Raw genomic sequence first — 20,451 nt, forward strand, 5'->3', positions numbered from 1 at the left:
GCTAGCAAACCCTAAGTGAAGGTCGAGTGAAAGTGGTAGGAATTTTACAAATTTTATAGAATATAATATGATTTACACTGCTATTTACATTATCTCAATAATAAAACTCTTGAATTAGACACAAATAGCAATTCTCACATGAATGATGCCACATAGTCCTTAAGGGACATGCAGTAAAACTCAAACAAGGTAATGCACACAAAACGGAGCAATAAAAATGATATAAACAAGAGTCACAGAACGGGTTTTTTCAAAGTTATAAAATATTTGTCATGAAACTGCACAAAATTGAATTGATGCAAATTAATGAAGCTAATGCCTAACATAAGCACATGTTCCTGACAACGTATCTGGCTATGGACTCAAGTTACGAAAGGTTCGCCCTACCTGTAAGGTGCTCTAGAGAGAAAGAATGAAAGACCCGGTACTGGGCTTAGCACCACCTCGGTTTTGCCTACTCTTTTTTTGGAATCCATGCTTTTTTTTTTTTTTTTTCCAAAGAGTCTAAAACTTATGGTTATTTAAAAAACTGTATGCTAGTTGTAACCCAAAAGAAGATACAATTATTATTGCTCATACAGTTCACATAACTCGGCAGATTTTAGGATATACTTGCATTTAGGCATAATTGACATACAATGAATTACGCAGAGAACCAATGCTCCTGCTGCCTGACTTCTTCTCTAGCTAAATCAAGACAGGTGGATTAAGGTCAGGTTCAGACAATGTGCATCTGGATAATTGAGAGATTACTGTATTAATAAAACTTTGAAAGGCAGTCCTTTTGACTTCAAGGATGAGACATTCATGGAATCACAGTGAAACAGCTCTGCAGTAATCAAAGCATTGATGTTCAGTGAAGACTCAGTTCATCTCAGGATGCGCTCACTGTTCTGTCCCCATGTGGAGTGGTTAGCACAGTGAGGGTTTGTTGGGTGTGTATGAGTGCTGGTAGGGTGAAAATGCTTAAAAGAATTAGTGCAGGTCCTTGTATAAATGTTCTCTTCTTGTTTTTATATCTGTGTAATGTGAGGGAAGAGGGAACCTGGAATAGCTTTGAGGACATAGTCTGCCTTCTTTGTGGAACTCATGTCATTGGAACGGTTGCATTGAATGTCTTATCTCGGGAAGAGACAGATGGCCCAATTCACTGGAAAGGTGGCAAACAGAGATTAATAGAATTTGTAACTGCTATTTTGTCTCTGGATATCTTATGGTATTTCTCTTTACTAGATCATTTGAATAGCAGTATGTTCTGCCTGGTTAGCAAGTTAGTCACCAGGGTGTTATGCAATAACCATGCTTTTCCAGTAGGTCACCAATGTAAGGTTATTTACACACAAGAGTCATGGAATCGGTTGCTCTATTCCCAGGATCTAACCAGATTTTGGTACATTATGTAGTCAGTAATGTGGTTACAGGTAGGTTGGTCAGGCATGTGTCCAACATGTAGTGTCAAGTGATGTGTAAACTTGTTTCTGTACGGGCTCTGTTGCAGAACCTGGATTCTGAATCTGAGTTCAGCAGTAAGATCAGAGTTTACAGCATTGCATAAAAGGCAAACTTTGTGGAATAATGTATCTGAATCTGGCAGTAACAAATTGAACTGACTTAAACCCACAGTTGGATTGTGTTCATATCAGAAAGAGCATTAGATTAGTGCAATTTTATCATATCTTTAAAGTGGTCATGTTCATTTGTGACTCCAGTTCTCAACCAACAAAACATGGCAAGCTTTGGAAACATCCCATAAAAGGAGTACGGTATGTCCTAATCTCCAGCATTTCAGATTATTCAGTCTGTAAAAGTGTAAATATCTGTAACTTATTAACTTACCTTTCAAGCCAGGTCTTTAAAACTAAGTTTTAGATGGTTGAACTAGTTACAGGTGATAGTAATATTTGATTAATTTATTTTCTGTTATGTAATGATGGGGCTCAGTTAGGCAATGGTTTGTCTCTAAAGTACCTTAAGCAAAATTTGTCTGACATAAATTATATTTGTATATGTTCTCTTTTCAGTGCTACTAGTGCCCAAAATTGCCAGACTGTAATGATGCGAGTCAATAGCCTAGGAGTACTGGAATTAGACCCAATGTTTCTGAATGCAGATACCTTAAGTGAATTAGAAGTTGAAGAGGTAAGATAAGTTGTATATGTTTATTCACTTGACAAACCTTTCTATTTACTGATACCTTAACAACTATTAGGTACTTGAGAGTTCAGAGATGATTTAGTGATCATGTGAGTGAAGTGGTGATTATTGTAAGATCTGACTTTCCAGACACTCAGCAATCACTATATGTTGTGGATGGAATACTGTATTGTTCAATTTCTTTGTTTAATCTGTTATTATAAGTACTGTGTGAATATTTAAATACAAATCTGTTATATTTACAAAAATAACCATTTGTGGCCATATAATTGGGTATTTTATGTTAGCCACATGTCCACATTTCTTAAGGCAATGATGATTATGGTGTGCTAGATGGTATGTAAATCTCTTTGATAGGATTACCATCCAGCTCCAGGAGAAATCAGTATGAAACTCAGCTCCTGGAGGCATAGAGCATATGGTAATAGTTTATTTGTTCAAAAGATGAAATATGTTTAAAACTTAATGCGTTTATATCAAGCAAACTGTTCCCTTATATCCAATTACAGTAGCTACTTTTGCAAATAAGTACTTAAATATATAGTTAATTTCTTCAGTGTGGAGGATATTGTCAGCCAAGAAGGTACAGAACCCAAGCCCATTATGTAAACAACCATTTAAAATTGTAGAATTTCTAAGTTTGGATTGCAATCAAGATTGTTTTAACACAGACCCACTGATTTATATAAAGACTAGCATATGTATAAACCAGGTTTTAACATAGGAAAAACCTATTTTTGGTAATCGCTGTTGAGTCCTTGGTCTATCAAGAGCTCCATGGTGACCAGACTAATGTCAAAGAATTCTCTTAACTGGTCTTGTTGCCAGGTATTACGTCTTAATGCTAAACATTATAACACATAATAGAGTATAAATGGACTCAGGATAAGAGGGCACTTCTATTATCCTCAGCGAACGCTAATACCCAGTTTACCTACACTAAAAACGCAAGAAGGGGCTATGTGCATACACACCATCATATTGTTTACAAATGACCAAAGTCAGACCAAGATGCCGTTCCTTTCTGTTGGTCAGCGCAGGATGATCCATTACCCAAATCCTATGTCTTTTTGTCAGGGAAGAGGGAGGATTTTGAGGACTCAACAGCAATTACCAAAAATAGGTTCTTCCTACATAAAAACCTGTTTTTTGATAGTGTAGTGTCACTGTCTTGTCCTCAAAGGATCTTTACAAAGAAATTGACAGGTGACAATAAGCTCTTGATTTTAATCCCGACAACCCAAAATCTTTTGGTCTAGGTCAAGCCACTAGTTTCAGGGCCTCATTCTTTATTCTAAATACCTTTAAGTTTGGTAGCAAAGAACAAGAAACTAAGTGCTAACTCATGTTTTTTATAGAGTGAAGTTCTGTGGTGACTTAACTATGCATGCTGGGTATGGTTGCAGTATTGTCAAACCTTTCCCAGCAGTAGTTAGCATACCTTTGGTGCTGTAGCACCTATGGGTCAAGATTATCCATGTCACTTACCGATACAGAGTGTAGTCGAATTGTTCCAGCTCGTGGCAACTGTTACTAGAGTGTAGGAAAAAATGGACCTTTGGGATGTCTGCCATGACCTCTAGGTAAAACCTTAAGTGCTTAAACTGGGCATAATGTTTTGTCTGCTAATTCGGCTTTTTCCATCTGTCCACCCGCCTGTGGTGTTTGCATATGGTAACACTGCATCCCGGCTTTAGATAGTTACATTCGGCTTACATTCAACAATAATAACAATATCCTATTTTGAATATTAATGGTGTAATTAGAATACAGTAAATTATTAAAACACTTTTCAGTTGCAAAGGTACATCCAGATATCCTGTTATTTACCTAAAACTTACACATAGCGTAACTATCTAAAGCCCGGGACGCAGTGTTACCATACGAAAACACCACAGCCGGGTGGACAGATGGAAAAAAACAGAGTATACTTTACTTAGAATAGGAGATTTCCTTCTTTAAGGAATCCCACTCTTGGCCAATAATGACAGGCCAGAGGACAATAATAATACTGCCCTCTGGCCTGTCATTATAATTGATCTTCAGCTGCTTGCATGATGTATTGTTCTCGTCTTAGAGAGCCCAGTTTGCTAATGAGCATACCTGATGCTAATGAAAAATGGTTAAATTGTGTTCCTAGAATTTTTGACTGGGCTTTCGGTATGGATACATGTATTGTCAGATGTATGAAATCTATAATTCTTGCACTAGGTACTTTGCAATGTTGGGCAAGTAATTTTCATGGTGCAGACATTTATGAAAATCCACCCATGAAGGTCTTGGCTTAGAAAGGAGGATCCTTAAATGACTTTCCCTCCTACTGACTGGGATAAAACAGCAGACAGTTTTGGAGTTTATTTCTTTGCCCGCTGTTAAAGTAATAGGAACTAATGCCTGTTTGGGTGATTTGGGGCTGTGTTAAGTAAACTCTTCCTTGGTAGGTTAGGAGTTTGTTCCACACCTCGAAATCTGGATTGATGGGGAAAAGTGTATGTTGTCCTATATTTGTTCCAGTCTTTTAATAAGGCATCAACAATTTTTCTCGAGTCAAAATAAAAAAATTCTTTATTTCCATTAAAAAACACTAAAATGCCATTAGCTTTCTTACATATAGATTCTATGTGACCATCAAATGTCAGAATACTGTCTATATATACACCTAGATTTTTTAAGCATTTACTCACATTCAGAAGAGCTGTACCAGCTCTTAATAAATAGATCCGATGGTATTCTATCTATATATATTCTATATATTATATCTGTATAATGGCGAGAACCTATAAATATAAAGAAGGAAGGAAGTAAAAGTAGCAGAACCAGACTCTCCTCTGGATGGAGAGTGCCAGGATTTTCTATAAGAAGGTGGCACTGTGCAAGGCAATAGTGCGGAGAGAGACTATCGAGTCTCTTAGAATTACTGAAAACCTGGGTGCCCTTTTCCCTTCTTCCTTTGACCTCTCTGAGGTCGGTTTGATGATGCCTGAGTGGCATCGGCTTCAGTTTCTGCGACAACCAGGGCCCTAGCACTCGTCCCCATGCCTAACGCTGCTTGGCTCAGTTCCTTGAGTTCTTTGGCCAAATTGGGTTTGACAGAGTCCTTGCTCTGGGACTGGTTAGCTGCTGACAGAGGGGGAGTGGAGGAGGTAACGGTGTTTGTGAAGGCTCACAAGTAGAGTTGACCAACTCTGGGGTGGATTGCAAGGCCGCATCATTGGTGGAGTGTCCACTACAGTCATGAGTATTCCTAGAGGATTCTTATTGGAACTGGCTCTTCTTCAACTGTCGACATTAGCAGCAGCGCCAAGCCAGAGGAAAAAAAGTAACCTGGACTTAGAGCTCCGTTAGGGAGTCTTGAGTCTTGCCTTGGCACTGGCACTAAGGCTGGTCCTTGCGTGGTGAGAGTATTAGAATGTGGCTCAATATCCATGATGGACAGAGGATAGCACTGCCTGGTACCTTCTAGTGGCACTGGCTGTGTAGAAGTAGATATTGGAGGACTGTAGAATTGGTCTGGAGCTATGTAAGGGCGGGGGCCCTGAGACTTAAAATCTTGTCCTAGCAGGACATCATAGCTCCTCCTGGAATATAGGTAGCTACTGCCATAGTACATATCTTAAAGCAGTGAGGTTGTGTGACTGTTTACCGGACAGTAGGCAAGAACATTTTAACATGGTTGAAGCTCTCCATTGTAAAGAATTAGTGCCTATCAACCCGAGCTTTGTAAGGAATTTTATCCTCCTCATTGAAGGATATCTGCACACTAGTGTAATTGAAAGCTCGTACCTGGTGAGTAGGATAGCGACCTTTGGTAGGTGCAATAGATATAGGGCCCATAGCTGGAGGGCCTAGAGCTGAAGGATTTCGTCACTGCCATTGAAATGGCAGTGACCGCAGCTTTCTTGGGGCATCCCGACCAGAAAGCAATGTACCGATGCACTTTGCACGAGTTGCAGAAAATCTTGCTGAAGTCGTGCCTGGGCCTGCTGTTTCGATTCCAATGGCCATTATTCTTATTTTGTTGGGGAGTCCCATTCTGAGGTGTAGCAGGAGCTTGCTGTGAAGGATCCGGTTTAGAGAGGCACTGCTCTGTGGAATACCCTTGTTTATTGCAACGCCCATACACGGGCTTCCATGAAGGGTTATTGGGGTACTGGGTAGGCTGAGAGGTGGCAGCAGGAGAGAGAGGGAGAGCGGGGAGAATCTTTTTCTATAAAGAACTCTGCAGCAGACATATCCTGTTAAAAAAAATCAAGATCATGACATAAGAGGCCTGGTGATTTACAAGAAGAACCATTCCAACCTTCAGGCCCTGAAGGCAGGAACATGGAAGGAACACTTGACCTTCATGTCTTTCCATCTGCAGGACTTACCTCACAAGTCTTTGGACGCGTTTATCCTGGGTCCAGTATTAGTACCTCAGCAGGTGGTGTAAGTGCAGTGAGCTCGCAAGGAAAGTTTCCACCCAACAGGAGACTGGAGGTATCTGTTTGTCTCCCAGAAAGGTGTGGTTAGTACAAGTAGGGCCTATCCTTGTTTTTTGTTGGTGACCCAAATCATAGGAGGTAGGGCGTGAATCACTGAGAGGTGCACCACTGGCACATGCCAATGTGGATACATCGGCTGCCCATTTTTTGGTGAGGCTTCATCTATGAAAGTATAGGTTCATTTTCCTGTTAGAACAAATACCAAATTTTTTAAAGTAATTTGTATTTTTCACAGAATATGAACCTACGCTTTCATTGGGAAGCTTAAGCCTCCTCTATTGCTTTTTGTGGTTCCAATCATCTCCAATTTTGGCATTTGAGTGGTACCACAAACAAGGTGATTCACGAAATGGAAGAGCTAACCCAGCTCAGGTCATGGGTAACTCATAGGGCTACCCAATAGGCTTTGTTTTCTATTTAAGTCAGAGACTGCTGCAGCATGCCTTGTGCTGAATACTCTATCTATGAAAGCATAGGTTCATATCCTAGGAAAAATACAAATTACCTTTTAAAATTTGGTAGTTTTGGTCTGGTATAGTTGTTTTCAGTCCATATACCCCAAAAATTCATTCGAAGTGTATGCATTATTAATAGCAGAATTGCTTCATTTCATACATTTTCTAACCTTTGGTGCTCGCTCATGAATTGTGATTGGAGGGTGTGAGGGCAGTGGGCAGAAGGAAAGGTGAATCATGAAGCTGCCCAAGCTGACTACTGTGCATTAAATATAAACATTTTTATTTGTTTATTCATTCATTTATGTTTTGCATTTCTGGATATTTTTAGTATATTTAAACATTTTCCAGCTGTGTTAAATGGAAACCTCAGTGATTGATAGCATTCCTGTAGGGGTACTACTGTACTTGGGTGTGTGTGTATGTGTGTGTATCTATGCATGTAAGCATGCCACAATGACTTCCCAAGTTCCATTACCTAATGTAGTTGGGTGTACTCTCAAGTGATAGGCTTGAAGTATAGAAAATGGAAGAGAAAATTCTTATTTCTGGGTGGAATTTAAAGTCATTATGGTCCTTGTAGTGATGTGCAGAAATATTGTGAGACTGAAAATTTGGATGTTCTTAAGAAATTTGATAAATGTTCATAAGCAATATTTTTTTACGTGGTAAGTTTGTGGGAATTTTCTTATGAAATCTGTAATTTCTCTTCTTAGTATGTATAGTTATGCAGACTTTCATTTGAACATTTCAGATTTCTTCAGGTAAAACAGAGGAACTTATTGTTGCAGATGAAGATTCTGTAGAACTTCAACCATCTAAGACGCAAGGGGAGGTGAGTGCGTATTATATGGCATGTTCATGGTTCATTCAGAAATTTTGGATATAATTCTCTTCATACCAACCTGCAGCTTTGTACAAATGACACCCAGATTTGTATTACTTTGAAATGGCTCTTTAGGATGAACACAAGAATCTTCAGTGTTTGGGACTGATAAATGTGGGTTTTCTAATGACCTACAGTTGTAATTTTAATGCACTTAAGTATTTGTTTGCTAATAGATATACATATACACAATGATACAAAATAGAACTATTACTTAAATTTAACTTAATGCTAATAATATTTCTTAAAATTAACTTAAATTTAACATATATACAGGGCTTACATGGAATATATGTTGAAATCAGTATCTGTGTATAGATATTATGTACAAAGAACTCAAAGCAATTATAACAATAACTTGAACAGAACAAACTTCAATAATAACATAAAAAGGGAATGTATATGACTTAATATACAAAACCCGTAACCATTGTAAATACGATGTGTCCCTAGCATAAAAATAAGGGGATCACATCAAAGAGATCATTATATACAATCAATTGTGAGTGACCCTAGCAAAAAAATAAGGGACACCCACTATAACATCATAAGAGCAGCTAAGACTCAAGGTAAACGTAGATGAACATGGCAGGTATAGACGAACTGTTGGGTGAGATAGGTAGAAAGGAGGACTGGATCTTCTACTAAAGATTAAGCAGAGTCGGGGGAAACTATGTTACCCGCCGCAACTGCTGAAAATTTCAGAGCTTCCAAGGACTTTAAGTAATGACGCTTAAATACTGTCGGCGATTTCCATCCAGTATATTTTTTCAACTCATCGAAATTCATATGTTGGAAATAGTTAATTGAGGTGGCTACTGCCCTGACATCATGTGCTTTAGGGAAGGAGTCAGGATTGGCTTGCTTAATAAAGTACAGGATCTGCTGCCTGATGCCTTTAATAGATAAAGTACCACCTTTTTCTCTCTTAAAGAGAGGACCCGATGAGGATGAGGAGGTCCTGGACAGAAAGGCTCGTAAGGTCGATACTGGGCAAAGAGAGATATCTTGTGGAAGGGGCACAACCTTCCATGGTTCCCACCTCATCAAAGGATCTTCATTCTTTGCTATAAAACTACGTTCCGGAGAAAGTAGCACTTCCCCTGTGGGAAGAAATTGAACATGATCCGGATCCCTGGATAATGCCGACAGTTCTGAAATTCTAGCTCCTGAGGCCAAGCTTAATAAAAATAGAGTTTTTCTTAAGAGCATTATAAATGAACATGTGTCATTATCAGTTTCTGAAGCCAGCTTTAGAACATCATTTAAGAACCATGATACTGACGTAGGCCTTACAGAAGGTCTAAGTCTAGCACAAGCCTTGGGAATAGACGAGAAGTAGGAGTCTGTCAAGTCTATGCTGAAACCAAATTGAAAAATCTTTTTCAAGGCTGACTTGTTTGTCGTAATGGTGCTAGCTGCTAAGCCTTTTTCAAATAAAGATCTGAAAAAGGATATAGCTGAATTGATTGTCTGATTCTAATATCTGATTCCCCTCAGGAAGGTTGCTACTTTTTGACTGCAGCATCATACTGTCTCAAAGTTGAATCTCTTTTATCAGATTCCAAGAAGAGAATATTTTGAGGATCAATATTCGCATCTCTTTTAGCTGCAAACTTCATGAAATCCATAAAGTTAGGGTTTTGAGAATTCCTGAGGAAGCGAACACAGTCTTCGTTTGCACTGACTGGGAGAGCCTGGGACTGGGAATTCGAAGAGGACGAAGACCCAGTTCCAGAATTAGAGGGTACCAATTGCTCTTCGGCCAGTCTGGGGCTACTAGAGCCACTTGACCCTTGAATGTCCTGAGTTTGTTCAGTACCTTCAGGAGAAGATTCACTGGAGGGAAGACATAAATCTTCTCCCAGTTGTTCCAGTCTAGGGCCAGGGCGTCCGTGGCATAGGCCAGAGGGTCCAGGTTGGGGGCCACATAACATGGGAGTTTGTGGTTCGCTTGGGATGCGAAGAGATCCACTTGTAGACCTGGAACTCTCTGAAGAATCCACTGGAACGAACTGTTGTCCAGTGACCATTCCGACTCCAGAGGAACTGATCGGGATAGAGCATCTGCTATGACGTTTCTCACTCCAGCTATATGGGTGGAGGAGAGGTGCCAACTGAACTTGTCCGCCAGGGAGAAGATGGCTACCATGACATGATTTAGATGACGTGATTTGGAGCCTCCCTGTTTATACAATGGACTACCACTGCGCTGTCTAAGACTAGCTTTATGTGGGAGTTCTTTGGCGGACGTAACCTTTTTAGAGTCAAGAACACCGCCATTGCCTCCAGTACGTTTATGTGAAGCTGACGGAACTGGGGTGACCAGGTTCCTTGAACCTTCTTGAACTGCGAATATCCTCCCCAACCGCTTAACGAAGCGTCTGTGTGGATAGTAATCCCCGGAGGAGGAAACTGAAGGGGTACTGATATTGACAAGTTCTTGACTTTTGCCCAAGGGGGCGTAGAACGATTCCGTAGAATCTGAGGGACTGAGGATAATTTGTCCCTGGACCTGACATTTGCTCGTGAGCGCCAGATTCTGGTTAGATCTTTCAGTTTGGCTTTCATCAAGATGTTTGTCACTGATGCAAACTGGAGTGAACCCAGAATCCTTTCCTGGGTTCTCCTTGAAGCAAGTTTGTGTCCTAGAAATTGCTTTACTGACTTCGCTATTTCTTTCCTCTTGGCTGATGGAATCGACAGAGTATGGGAGGATAGATTCCATTGAATGCCCAGCCACTGAAAGTTTGACTCTGGAGTGAGTCTTGATTTGGTTCTGTTTATCTTGAAGCCTAGATATTCCAGGAACTGGATTACTTTCAGTGTTGCTTTGTGGCATTCCTCGACTGTTGGAGCCCAGATTAGCCAATCGTCGAGATACGCTACTACCATAATCCCTTGCGATCTTAGTTGTTGAACTACCACTTCCGCCAACTTCGTGAACACCCTGGGTGCTACGTTGAGACCGAAGGGAACTACCTTGAAGGAGAATGCCTGATCTCCTATCTTGAAGCCCAGATACGGGCGAAAGTGTCTTGCAATAGGGATATGATAGTATGCGTCTGTAAGATCGATAGAGGTGGTGACGGCCCCACGGGGAAGTAAGGTCCGCACCTGCGAGATGGTGAGCATCTTGAACTTGTCGCAGCGAATGGCCAAGTTTAAGCGGGACGAGTCTAAGATTACCCTTCTTTTTGTGAGCCTTTTTTCTTTGGAACGCTGAACAAGCGCCCTTGAAACTTTAATCTGTTGACTCTCGCTATTGCTCCTTTCTGAAGGAGGTCCTCCGCATACTCCGTCAATTCTTTGGATGGAAGTTGGCGGAAAGGTCTGGGTGGGGGCGGATTCGTCACCCAACTCCAACCCAGGCCTTTCGACACAATGCTTTGTGCCCATTTGCTGAATCTCCACCGGTGGCGGAAGAGAAACAGCCTCCCTCCTACCTGGAAGTCCTCATTGGTGTTGGTAGCCTCCGCGGCCTCCCCTGAAGTGTTTTCCTCTATTAAGAGGGACCTCCAGATCCTCTCTGACGAAAGGATCGTTTACCTCTGCCTCCCCCTACCCGAGCGGTCATACTTCTGAAAGGCCTGGCCCTCGAAGACTTGATTGAAGGCTGGGGAGACAGCGTAAGAGGTGGAAGGTTGAGGCTGGGGGGAAATCACATAAATAGGCTGCGATTGAGCCTTGGAGGTAGAGGGTTGGGCTGCCTGCACCAACGGAACAGCCGGAACAGGCTGGGCAAACCGTTGCTGTTTCTTTTGGTAAGGCTGGAAACGTCTGGGTTTCTTCTGAGCCTTACCTCTGACAGCTTGATCTTGGCGTCTCTTTGCCGTGAGACCCCAACGATCTTTAAGGCTTTGGTTAAGCCTCGTAGCCTCTGCCTGGACCTCCTTTACCATTGCATCTGGGAAGAGGTCTGCTCCCCAGATGTTTGATGAAAGCAACTTATTCGGTTCATGCCGAATAGTTGCTTCTTGGAGGACATGCTACCGACAGTTTGTTTCTTGCTGTGGCGAACTCGAACATGTCAGACTGCACCGTTTGAGTCAGTGACTTGGTGATTAGCTTGAACAGTGGCTCGGAACCATAAGAAATGGTAGCCACCTCAGTCATGGCCATGGTATTGATAGACCTGGCCAGCCTAGACTTGGCATCAAATTCTGCTGAATGAGGCTATCTGGAAGTCTAGGCAGCTTCTCACCAAACTACTCCATAGCACAGTCTGGTTTGAGTTTTGCCCGCAGAAAAAGTGTTGGGCAGGTCTTCCCACAAATCTCCGGTTGAGGGAAGTAAAGGAGATGTAGGGTCTGCTTCCTTTAGCTGTGGTAACGAATCCCCCTTCTGGGCTGCTGGGATAGTGACCGTAGCAATCTTTGTCAAGAAAGGAAGCGGAGTACCCTCTTCCATTGTAAAGATTGTGAATGGACTCTTAAACGGCTGTATTTTCGTGTTTGAACAGTCCATGTCCTCTAAGCACCTGAGCCATTCTCTTTGAGCCTGGTCACGTGAATAGAGGACTGTCTCTTTAGGGACCTTATCATCTCGTGTCATGGCAGAGGCGGTGAGCCTGGCGTAGCCGATGAACGGAGGCTGGAGATCTTCCGGGTAGATCTCGAAGTCCTCAATCCTTCGAGTTCCGCATTCCGGGATAGAAATAAGCCCGTCCTGGAAGGGGGCGTATGACGCCACTCTCCAGGGATTGTTCATGCTGAACGGAGGCAGAGAGTCATATGGTGGCAACTGAGCTATCCCTGTGCCGAAAGGTGGGGGAGTAGCTAGCGGAGCTTGGCTTAGTCCGGCGATAATGTTGTCCTGGGAGTTGATCCTATCAGACAACCGGGAGAACATCTGTTCCATACTGTTCTTTAGAGTCCCAACCAGATCCCCCATTTGTTGCAACAGGCCAGCATTGGGATCCAAAGCCGGAGCTGCTGCGGAGGTGGACGGGTAGCTCTGAACAGGAACCAAAGGAAGTGGAACGGTTGACTCCGCTGGAGTGTGTGATCTCTCCCTGGAGGATCTACTCCTTGAGGATTTGGAGCCGGACCCAGAAGCTTTAGACCTCTCTGCTCCGGGGTTTGTAGCCGGAGACTTGCGAGATGATGACGCCGACGACGTCTTTTTAGACGACGACGACGTCTTACTCAAGGTTTTAACCACCGCTTGTCCTTTGACCTTAGGTCTAACAGAAGCATCAGGAGAAGTATAAAGTTCGGCTCCTGTAAAGCCTTGGAAGGAAGCTGGAGAGTTTGCAGGAGTAGAAGATCCAGTGGCGCCCAAGGGCAGCCCTTGGGCGTCCAACGTACTCACCTCGACCAACAGGTCGTCAACACCTACCATCGGTTCAATGTTTAAATCTAACGTCGCGACTTCCGACGAGATGTCCTGGCCTGGATCAGTCAACGAAGCGGCGAGCTGCTGCTGGATTAGCGCAATAGTCGGGGCCGCCTCTGCTGGGTCGACGTAGCCCGTTGACTTGCCGCCGGGGAAGATCAGGACCGCCAACCTCTTCTCGAGAATGTAGGGCATACCCTTGGCGGCGTTCTTCCCAAAACCGCCGACCCAGGCCCGCAGGGTTGCCAGTGCGGTGTCCCTCACAGCCGGAGCCTGGAAGAGAGGGTATTTGTTAGTTTTTAAGATTAAACTTAAAACTAAAACTTAAGTAAAAGGTTAACTTAAAATTATAGGGGATGCGAAATCCCTTGTAAAATTAGCTTAAGTTTAAGAAAGATTAAAAATTAAAACTTAAGAACTATAATTTCATGAAGGGATTGGCTAACGGAGTTGGAAATACTTACCCCGTCTAAGAGCTGGCTCACCAGATCATAGCAAATGGTGCAGGTCTCGTGAAACCAGACTTGGAGGTTCCCGTGCGGAGTCGCGCATGGAGCATGGGACCGGCAGACTTCATGCCCACAGGGGTCCTGGAGCGTGGCATTGCATCCCGGATGCTCACAGTTGGTGGTCTGTAAGTGAAAAGACACATGAGCATCGTAAAAGGTATCACTTACAGGCTAAAGGTTAAAAGAACTCCGCTGCATGCCGGAGCGCGAAAAAATTTCGGGCATAACCCCTCCCTTACCGCCTGAATAGGCTATAACCACGGAGAGATCCGGTGTGAGCAGGCAAAGGAGGGGGAGGTTTAATGTAGCTTAAATTAAACTTAATATAGTTTAAATTAAATACTAATCTTAAACCTATAAAAATGGGACGTACCGGACTAAATCCGGTGCGTGGCGGAGCGTGTCGCGATATCAGCGCGACGGAGTGGTTAGCAGAGACCAACTGTATGCCGCAGTTCGCCCGTCAGGGTGAACTAGCACCTTTCCACGTGGATGCCGGAGCTCCGGTAGATAAAGAGCCCCAGTAAGGTGGGAAATCGGGCGGAGGGCAAACAGACTCGAGCTAGCAACGGAGCGACGGAGTAACGACGGAGGGGGGGGAAAGGCCAGTCCCCCCCCCCTTAGTCATCCGAGCGTACCGAGAAGCTGGAGAGGTCGAAACCAGTCTGGGTCTGTCCCGTCCCCCTACTCCCTCCGCCTAGGGGAGAGGGAGGCAGGCTCGGGTATGTGGAGCGAGCGTGGGCAGACCAACCCTCCCCCCGGCCCTATGGAAGAGCGGGAGGAGGGAGAGATGACTGGACAGGCGTCTGGCTGCTCCGTGATCACGTAGTGACCACGGAGCGGTAACAAGATATACCATGAAACAATAAAGCCTAGGATACACAACCGACTGATCAGAGAGATGCTATAGGGAAGCAACCGAACTGAAGAGCGGAAGCACATGGGACCAAAAGGACATAACCTAGGCTAGGTGAAGCCAGACGCCGTACACTAACGTAAAACATAATACATAATTAAACAAAATTACTAAACGTAAAGAAAGAAAATAAAACAGTAGGAGAAAAAATCCAGGAGTGTACGACTAACCCGAAAGAAAGTCTACCACTCAAAGCTAGCCGGGGCCGATACAAAGAGCTGTGGCTAGGGTCTGGATGGAAGATGCCTACGCAAGGTGAAAAGACATGCATGCATGACATAAACCCCGTAGGCTGTACCCTTAATATAAATAGGATAACTAATAACAGAGCGTAATAAAGTAAGGGAAGGTTCTGGGTATGGAAGACCAAGAACGAACCCGCCACGAGGCAGAACCATGCTGCCATGCTTCCGACCTAGAGCTCGTATTTATAACCTAAAAAAACAAAAACGGCAAAATACTGACTCAAGCCAGGAAAAAGGAAAAAAAACCAAATAGCAATAAACACTGATTACTTAACTTAGCTGCTGCAATGGCTGTACGCTCCATGATGAATAATCCAATAAAAAGGGCACAAAAACACAGAGCAAAAAAGGGCACGTGTATACGATGTGCGCTAACTGAAAAGGATGGCCACCAGAGGCGCAGCGGTCGGCAGCATGGGATGGAGTAGTAGTAGTTGCTGCCCACTCTGTGGGTCGGCTCCCCTCTTGTGGGGATTTTGTAGTGGGAGATTTCTATTGGCAAGCGGTTCGTGGTAGTGGTCTCACTCGCCATAGTGTTCATACCGACACCCTCTTGGAGAGCGAGTCAGTTGTACTGACCTTTTCTTTATTTTATTTATTCTCTGGTATGTGTTAGTACATTTACCTTAGAAATAATGGATTAAAGGATATTTCGCGCAGCGACACAAGCTGAGCCCAGAAATAGATTTTTCCTTACGTCAAAAATCCCTTTATTGTTCCTATGGGGTTATAGCCATTGCCTTTCATATTAAGAGTATCCTGCAGCACAAGCAGAAATGGCCATTGTTGGATTTTGGATGTGGATGAGTAGCTTGCTACCATTGTTTCCTTTTTGCTTTTTTGTCTTCCCTGTGGTTCTGTTTTTCTCTCAAATGGTGAAAATACATGAACACCACCAATGTGGGTATCGTAGGCGACAATGTAGTCATTTGTGAAGTGTGTAGTACTTAGTAATCTTATATATTGTGGGAAAAGTATAGTAAGAGGACAAAGGATGAGAAATGTTTGCCAGTTTCTTTTGGGTAATAATCCCTTAGTAAACTGCCAAATCCTTCCAGCTTGTTTTTGCCACTGATTGCCATACCTCTTTCTTCTGCTCCTGGGTTTTCCTCTCATAGGAGAATTAGCTTCCCAAAGTTCTCATGTAAGGATGAGGAAGCCAGTCTTTCTTCGAATTCCTTTGTAAAATCTAACTCATGCTGAACATTCCTGGTAGTCCATCACTAATTCCTTTCTTGAACTGGCAGGAAAGATGAGGGAAGAACCGATTACTTGTGTGTTTGTTGTGGCATGTGCAGTTCCTGTTGCTGCCTTGTCTGCTGCAGGTGATCCTCCAGTGTAATATTGTAGCTGTTAGCTTACTACAGGTGTTGTGACTTTTGCTATACCAGCCTTGATCAGTCCTTCAGAGTTGAAGGCAAGCAAAATGAGGAGGGGAAAGTTCTCATTTTCCTTTCCTAATACAGGCAGTCACCAGGTTATGTTGTGGTGGGATTACACAAGCTAAAAAAACCAAAAAACTTGAACACAAACACATGTACTCACCTCTGACTCAGGGTGAGGAGCTGCACCGCTGTCCGCTGGATATATAGCTAGGCTAGGCTAGCCGTCGTAACACAACACAATAACCAAACAAGGACAACAACCACATAACAATTCAATAACTATACAACAAAAGACCACTGCACAAATAATCACTATCCTTACCCAAAAAAACAATAACCCGACAAGTCAACACACTGCCTGCAACATCAAGGAACCACAACAACAACAGTCAACAACTCTAAACTCCAACAACTCATCTACAACCCAACAGAACCCACAAGAACAACAAACTCAACAACACAGGCACAACAACCTTCAAACATACAATACCAACAATAATTCAAACAACAGCTTCAAGAACCACAAAATAACTGACCATCAATAATACAGCTACCAAAAAAATCTGACTAGCACCAGCTCTGATCCCAGACTCCTCACTTCTCCCAGACTCCTCACTACTCCCGGCGCTCGTAACCGATACTTGCCACTGATATACACGGCGAGCGCCACAACAGACACACGCTTACGACCGCCATTAAACCACTCCCATTTATTCATCCACCAATCTCTCTCTCTCTCTCTTTCACGCAACCCTCAGAGCTGTTGTCAAATATAAACTACCATTATCACTCCTCCACATTGCCTCCCCCGGCACATTTGACAACGTCTCCTTACAATTGCAACATCCTCTAAATCGCCTTTCGCAACACCCAAGGATTCTTGGATGCAGGCCTCCTTGATCTTGTTTGAGGACCCTCATACATTATCTCAGTTACATCGCCATTCACTTCTTCCAAACTACTTTCATTCAAATTCCCATTATCTCCCTCACTACTATCCTCCCAAATCTCATTCACTACTTCATCGACATCTTCTAGCTCTGGTCCCAACATCTCCCCTATTTTTGCTACTGTTTAAACCACTCATTTCATCCATACATCTGTCAAACTCTTTGAAAGACTTATCCATCCTATCAACTACCTCCTTACTACTTAGCCTCCTTCCCATTGAGGTCTCACTTATCCCTGTTAACTCAAACCCACATACACTATAAGTATCATTCATTCCCTCAAAGTCGTCCATATTACATGCTTTATCAACCGTTAGCACCCTACCACTAACCCCCTTACAATGCCGTTCAGGCTTCTCTCTTCCACTTCCTTTCTCTACACTCTTCCGCTTTCTTCCATACTCAACCAACACTAACTATCGGTCTCCCAGACCCATTTGCTCACTGACACTCGGCTCATACTTATTCACCCTCAACCATTCACTCATCGCATTCTCCCGAACATACTGTGGTAATTCTCTCCACTTACGGAGCTGGTTATGGTGTGCCCTAACCTCATCCATCCTCCAACCTACTCGCAATTTCCCCAAAACATAACTCAATCCACTCATTCCCACTTCCAAAATCTCAAAAGGCCCTTCAAATTTCTCCCTTACCTTATTCACATTCATTCTTCCTATCTCAACCACCTCTTTCAACACTTTATCCCCAATCTTATAACTTTCAAACCTTTCACTCGCTTTCTTCCACAAATCCCGATCACTCCCTGACAGACCCAACCACAGCCTAACAATCCTGTCAAAATTCAACGCATATTTATACAAGAAGACATACTTATACTCTTCTGCAGTGTGGCGTTATATACCTACACTGCACGTCCTACATACATAACCCAATCATTGTTGCCTTTACTCGTCATTCGCAAAATTTCAGTCATCGTTCTAACAGTCCTTTTAACCAAACCATTTGCAATGGGCATACCCCATTCCTTCAACATTTCTTCAAATTCCCATCCCACAAACTCAGGTCCATTATTACTCAACATTTTTGTCGGCTTACTCACACACATAGGCAACATCACTTGACCCACCATTCATGCAAAAGTTACACTCCTCTTATCTTTGATGGGAACCACATAGGCAAATTTACTCATGTGACCCACCATCACAATTATCCCCATATGTCCTCTCGCAGTCCTAGGCCAAGAAACACAATCAGTCACAAGCACTTTACAATGCTCTTTCATCTGCAATCGCAACAGAGGCGGACCCGCATGCACACACTGATACTTTCCCCTCTGACAGTCTTTACGTGTGACAGCTACATCCATGCAAATCTTATTCAACCCAGGCTCATACAATCTCTCCCTCATGAATTCCCACAACTTATTTTTCCCCATATGCCCAAACCGATTAAGCACCAACAAACATACTCACAGCTGACTCAACAGAAAACACCAGCACATACACTTCCCTGTCATACACCCCTTCCTGATGTAAAAAGTAACCCTCTTATATACATCCAACTCACATGGCCAATCTTCCACACACACTCCTCCCAAAACAAACGTCGCAACATACTTATGTCCAGGCACTTGTCTTGCATTTCCTCAATCTCTTCCTCACTCAACAGCTCATTCTCACTTCTAGTAATATCAATCATACCCACAAAGTTCGCTACAAATACATTACTATCTTGAATCTTAGCTAATTTTCTGTCCCCCTTTCTAAGGATTCCGTTTTCTATATCTACGCCTATATCATGGATCCTCAAAAAATCTATCCCTATCAAAAAGCAAGCCGGTTTATCGTTTTCTCCTATAACTATAAAGTTAAGTATTACTTCAAGATCTCCTAACCTAACCTTTACCATACGTCTTCCCATACTAAAACACTTCCTTGTCCTAACCCAAGTATTCTTACACTTGTACACTGCCTTTTCACTTCCCAATAGCATCTCCCAAGTTCACTCACTACTGACCGACACACTAAGGAAACTTGTGCCCCCATGTCAACCAAACTACAGTACTCACTGTAATTTTTTCTAACAAACGATGTCGTCTTTGTGATATGTAAACTCCCCTGCAGGCTTCATTCGTTGGCCAGATCAGTGATATAATAAAGCGATCAAAAATGCCTTTCATACTTCAGAAAATAATGTTGAAAAACTGTAAATTTCCTAAATAAAACTTAAAACTGAAAAATATTCATATAATTACCAAATATATTTTCTCCTAAGTAGTATTCAGTATCATATTTATCTATATCTGAAGTTTTCAAATTATATCAAGAATACTTACTAAAAATCTGTAATGCAATATATATTTTACTCAAAATAGAAAATGCCTTTTCATTTATTATACTCCAGAACATGCTAATAAATTTAATTTGATTGCAATGAACTCACTAAAGAAAATCATGTTGAAAAACTGCAAATTTCGTGAATAAAAGTTAAACTTCATCTTTATTTATATTACCAAATATGCTTTCGTTTAAGTTGTATTCAATGTCATATTTAGTTATATGTGAAGTTCTCAAATTATATCAAGAATACAGAAATTCTTGAATTCGAAATATATTTTACTCAAAATTGAGAACCATGGCATCTGTATGTAATTAATTAAGCCCTTGAACTAGAATTTTATAGGCTGCCAATGCACTTGACACATTCTGACTCATTGCGCAGCCCGACTGCGTATGTTGTGGATTTGCCAAGTAGTAGGCTACATGGTATATGTTGTACTGAACGCTGTAACTCGCCATTGCTGGCTGAAACTTGCGTAATTAAATGCTGTAAGTCGAGAGGCCATTACGAAATTGTTGCGAGTTGCTCCATGACATGGCAACTTTTGACAATAGTCGTGGAATGATGGCGACTATGCAAAGCTGCCTTGCATAATCACCATCAATGGCACAAAGTCGTCAAACTCGGGGACTTGGTTACGATTTATGCCAATTTATGGCGAATTGGTTGTAATGGGAGCGTAGTGGAGTCGTAATGAGCAAAATTTCGGTCGTTACGACTTGTGCGGTTTAAAATCGCCAGTGTGTGACCCAGGCTTTACTGTTCAGTAACCTTTCAGAAATTTTTATAGTAGTGTATTATGATAGTGATAACATTTAGAATAACA

At 42.5% G+C, this 20,451-nt stretch overlaps 1 protein-coding gene across 12 annotated transcripts in view; it reads left to right on the forward strand.

Annotated features, from left to right (window-relative positions):
* The window catches only part of LOC135201365 (cyclin-D-binding Myb-like transcription factor 1), a 389,369-nt gene that overhangs the window by 142,177 nt on the left and 226,741 nt on the right, over positions 1 to 20,451 (forward strand). For all 12 annotated transcript variants that reach the window (XM_064230280.1, XM_064230311.1, XM_064230254.1 and 9 more), the window contains 2 exons: positions 2,022 to 2,139; positions 7,848 to 7,928. In XM_064230280.1, the coding sequence (XP_064086350.1) occupies positions 2,022 to 2,139; positions 7,848 to 7,928 (199 nt within the window). The remainder of the gene's footprint in view (positions 1 to 2,021; positions 2,140 to 7,847; positions 7,929 to 20,451) is intronic.

This window comes from Macrobrachium nipponense, chromosome 23, assembly GCF_015104395.2.
Source record: "Macrobrachium nipponense isolate FS-2020 chromosome 23, ASM1510439v2, whole genome shotgun sequence".
Lineage (NCBI taxonomy): Eukaryota > Metazoa > Arthropoda > Malacostraca > Decapoda > Palaemonidae > Macrobrachium > Macrobrachium nipponense.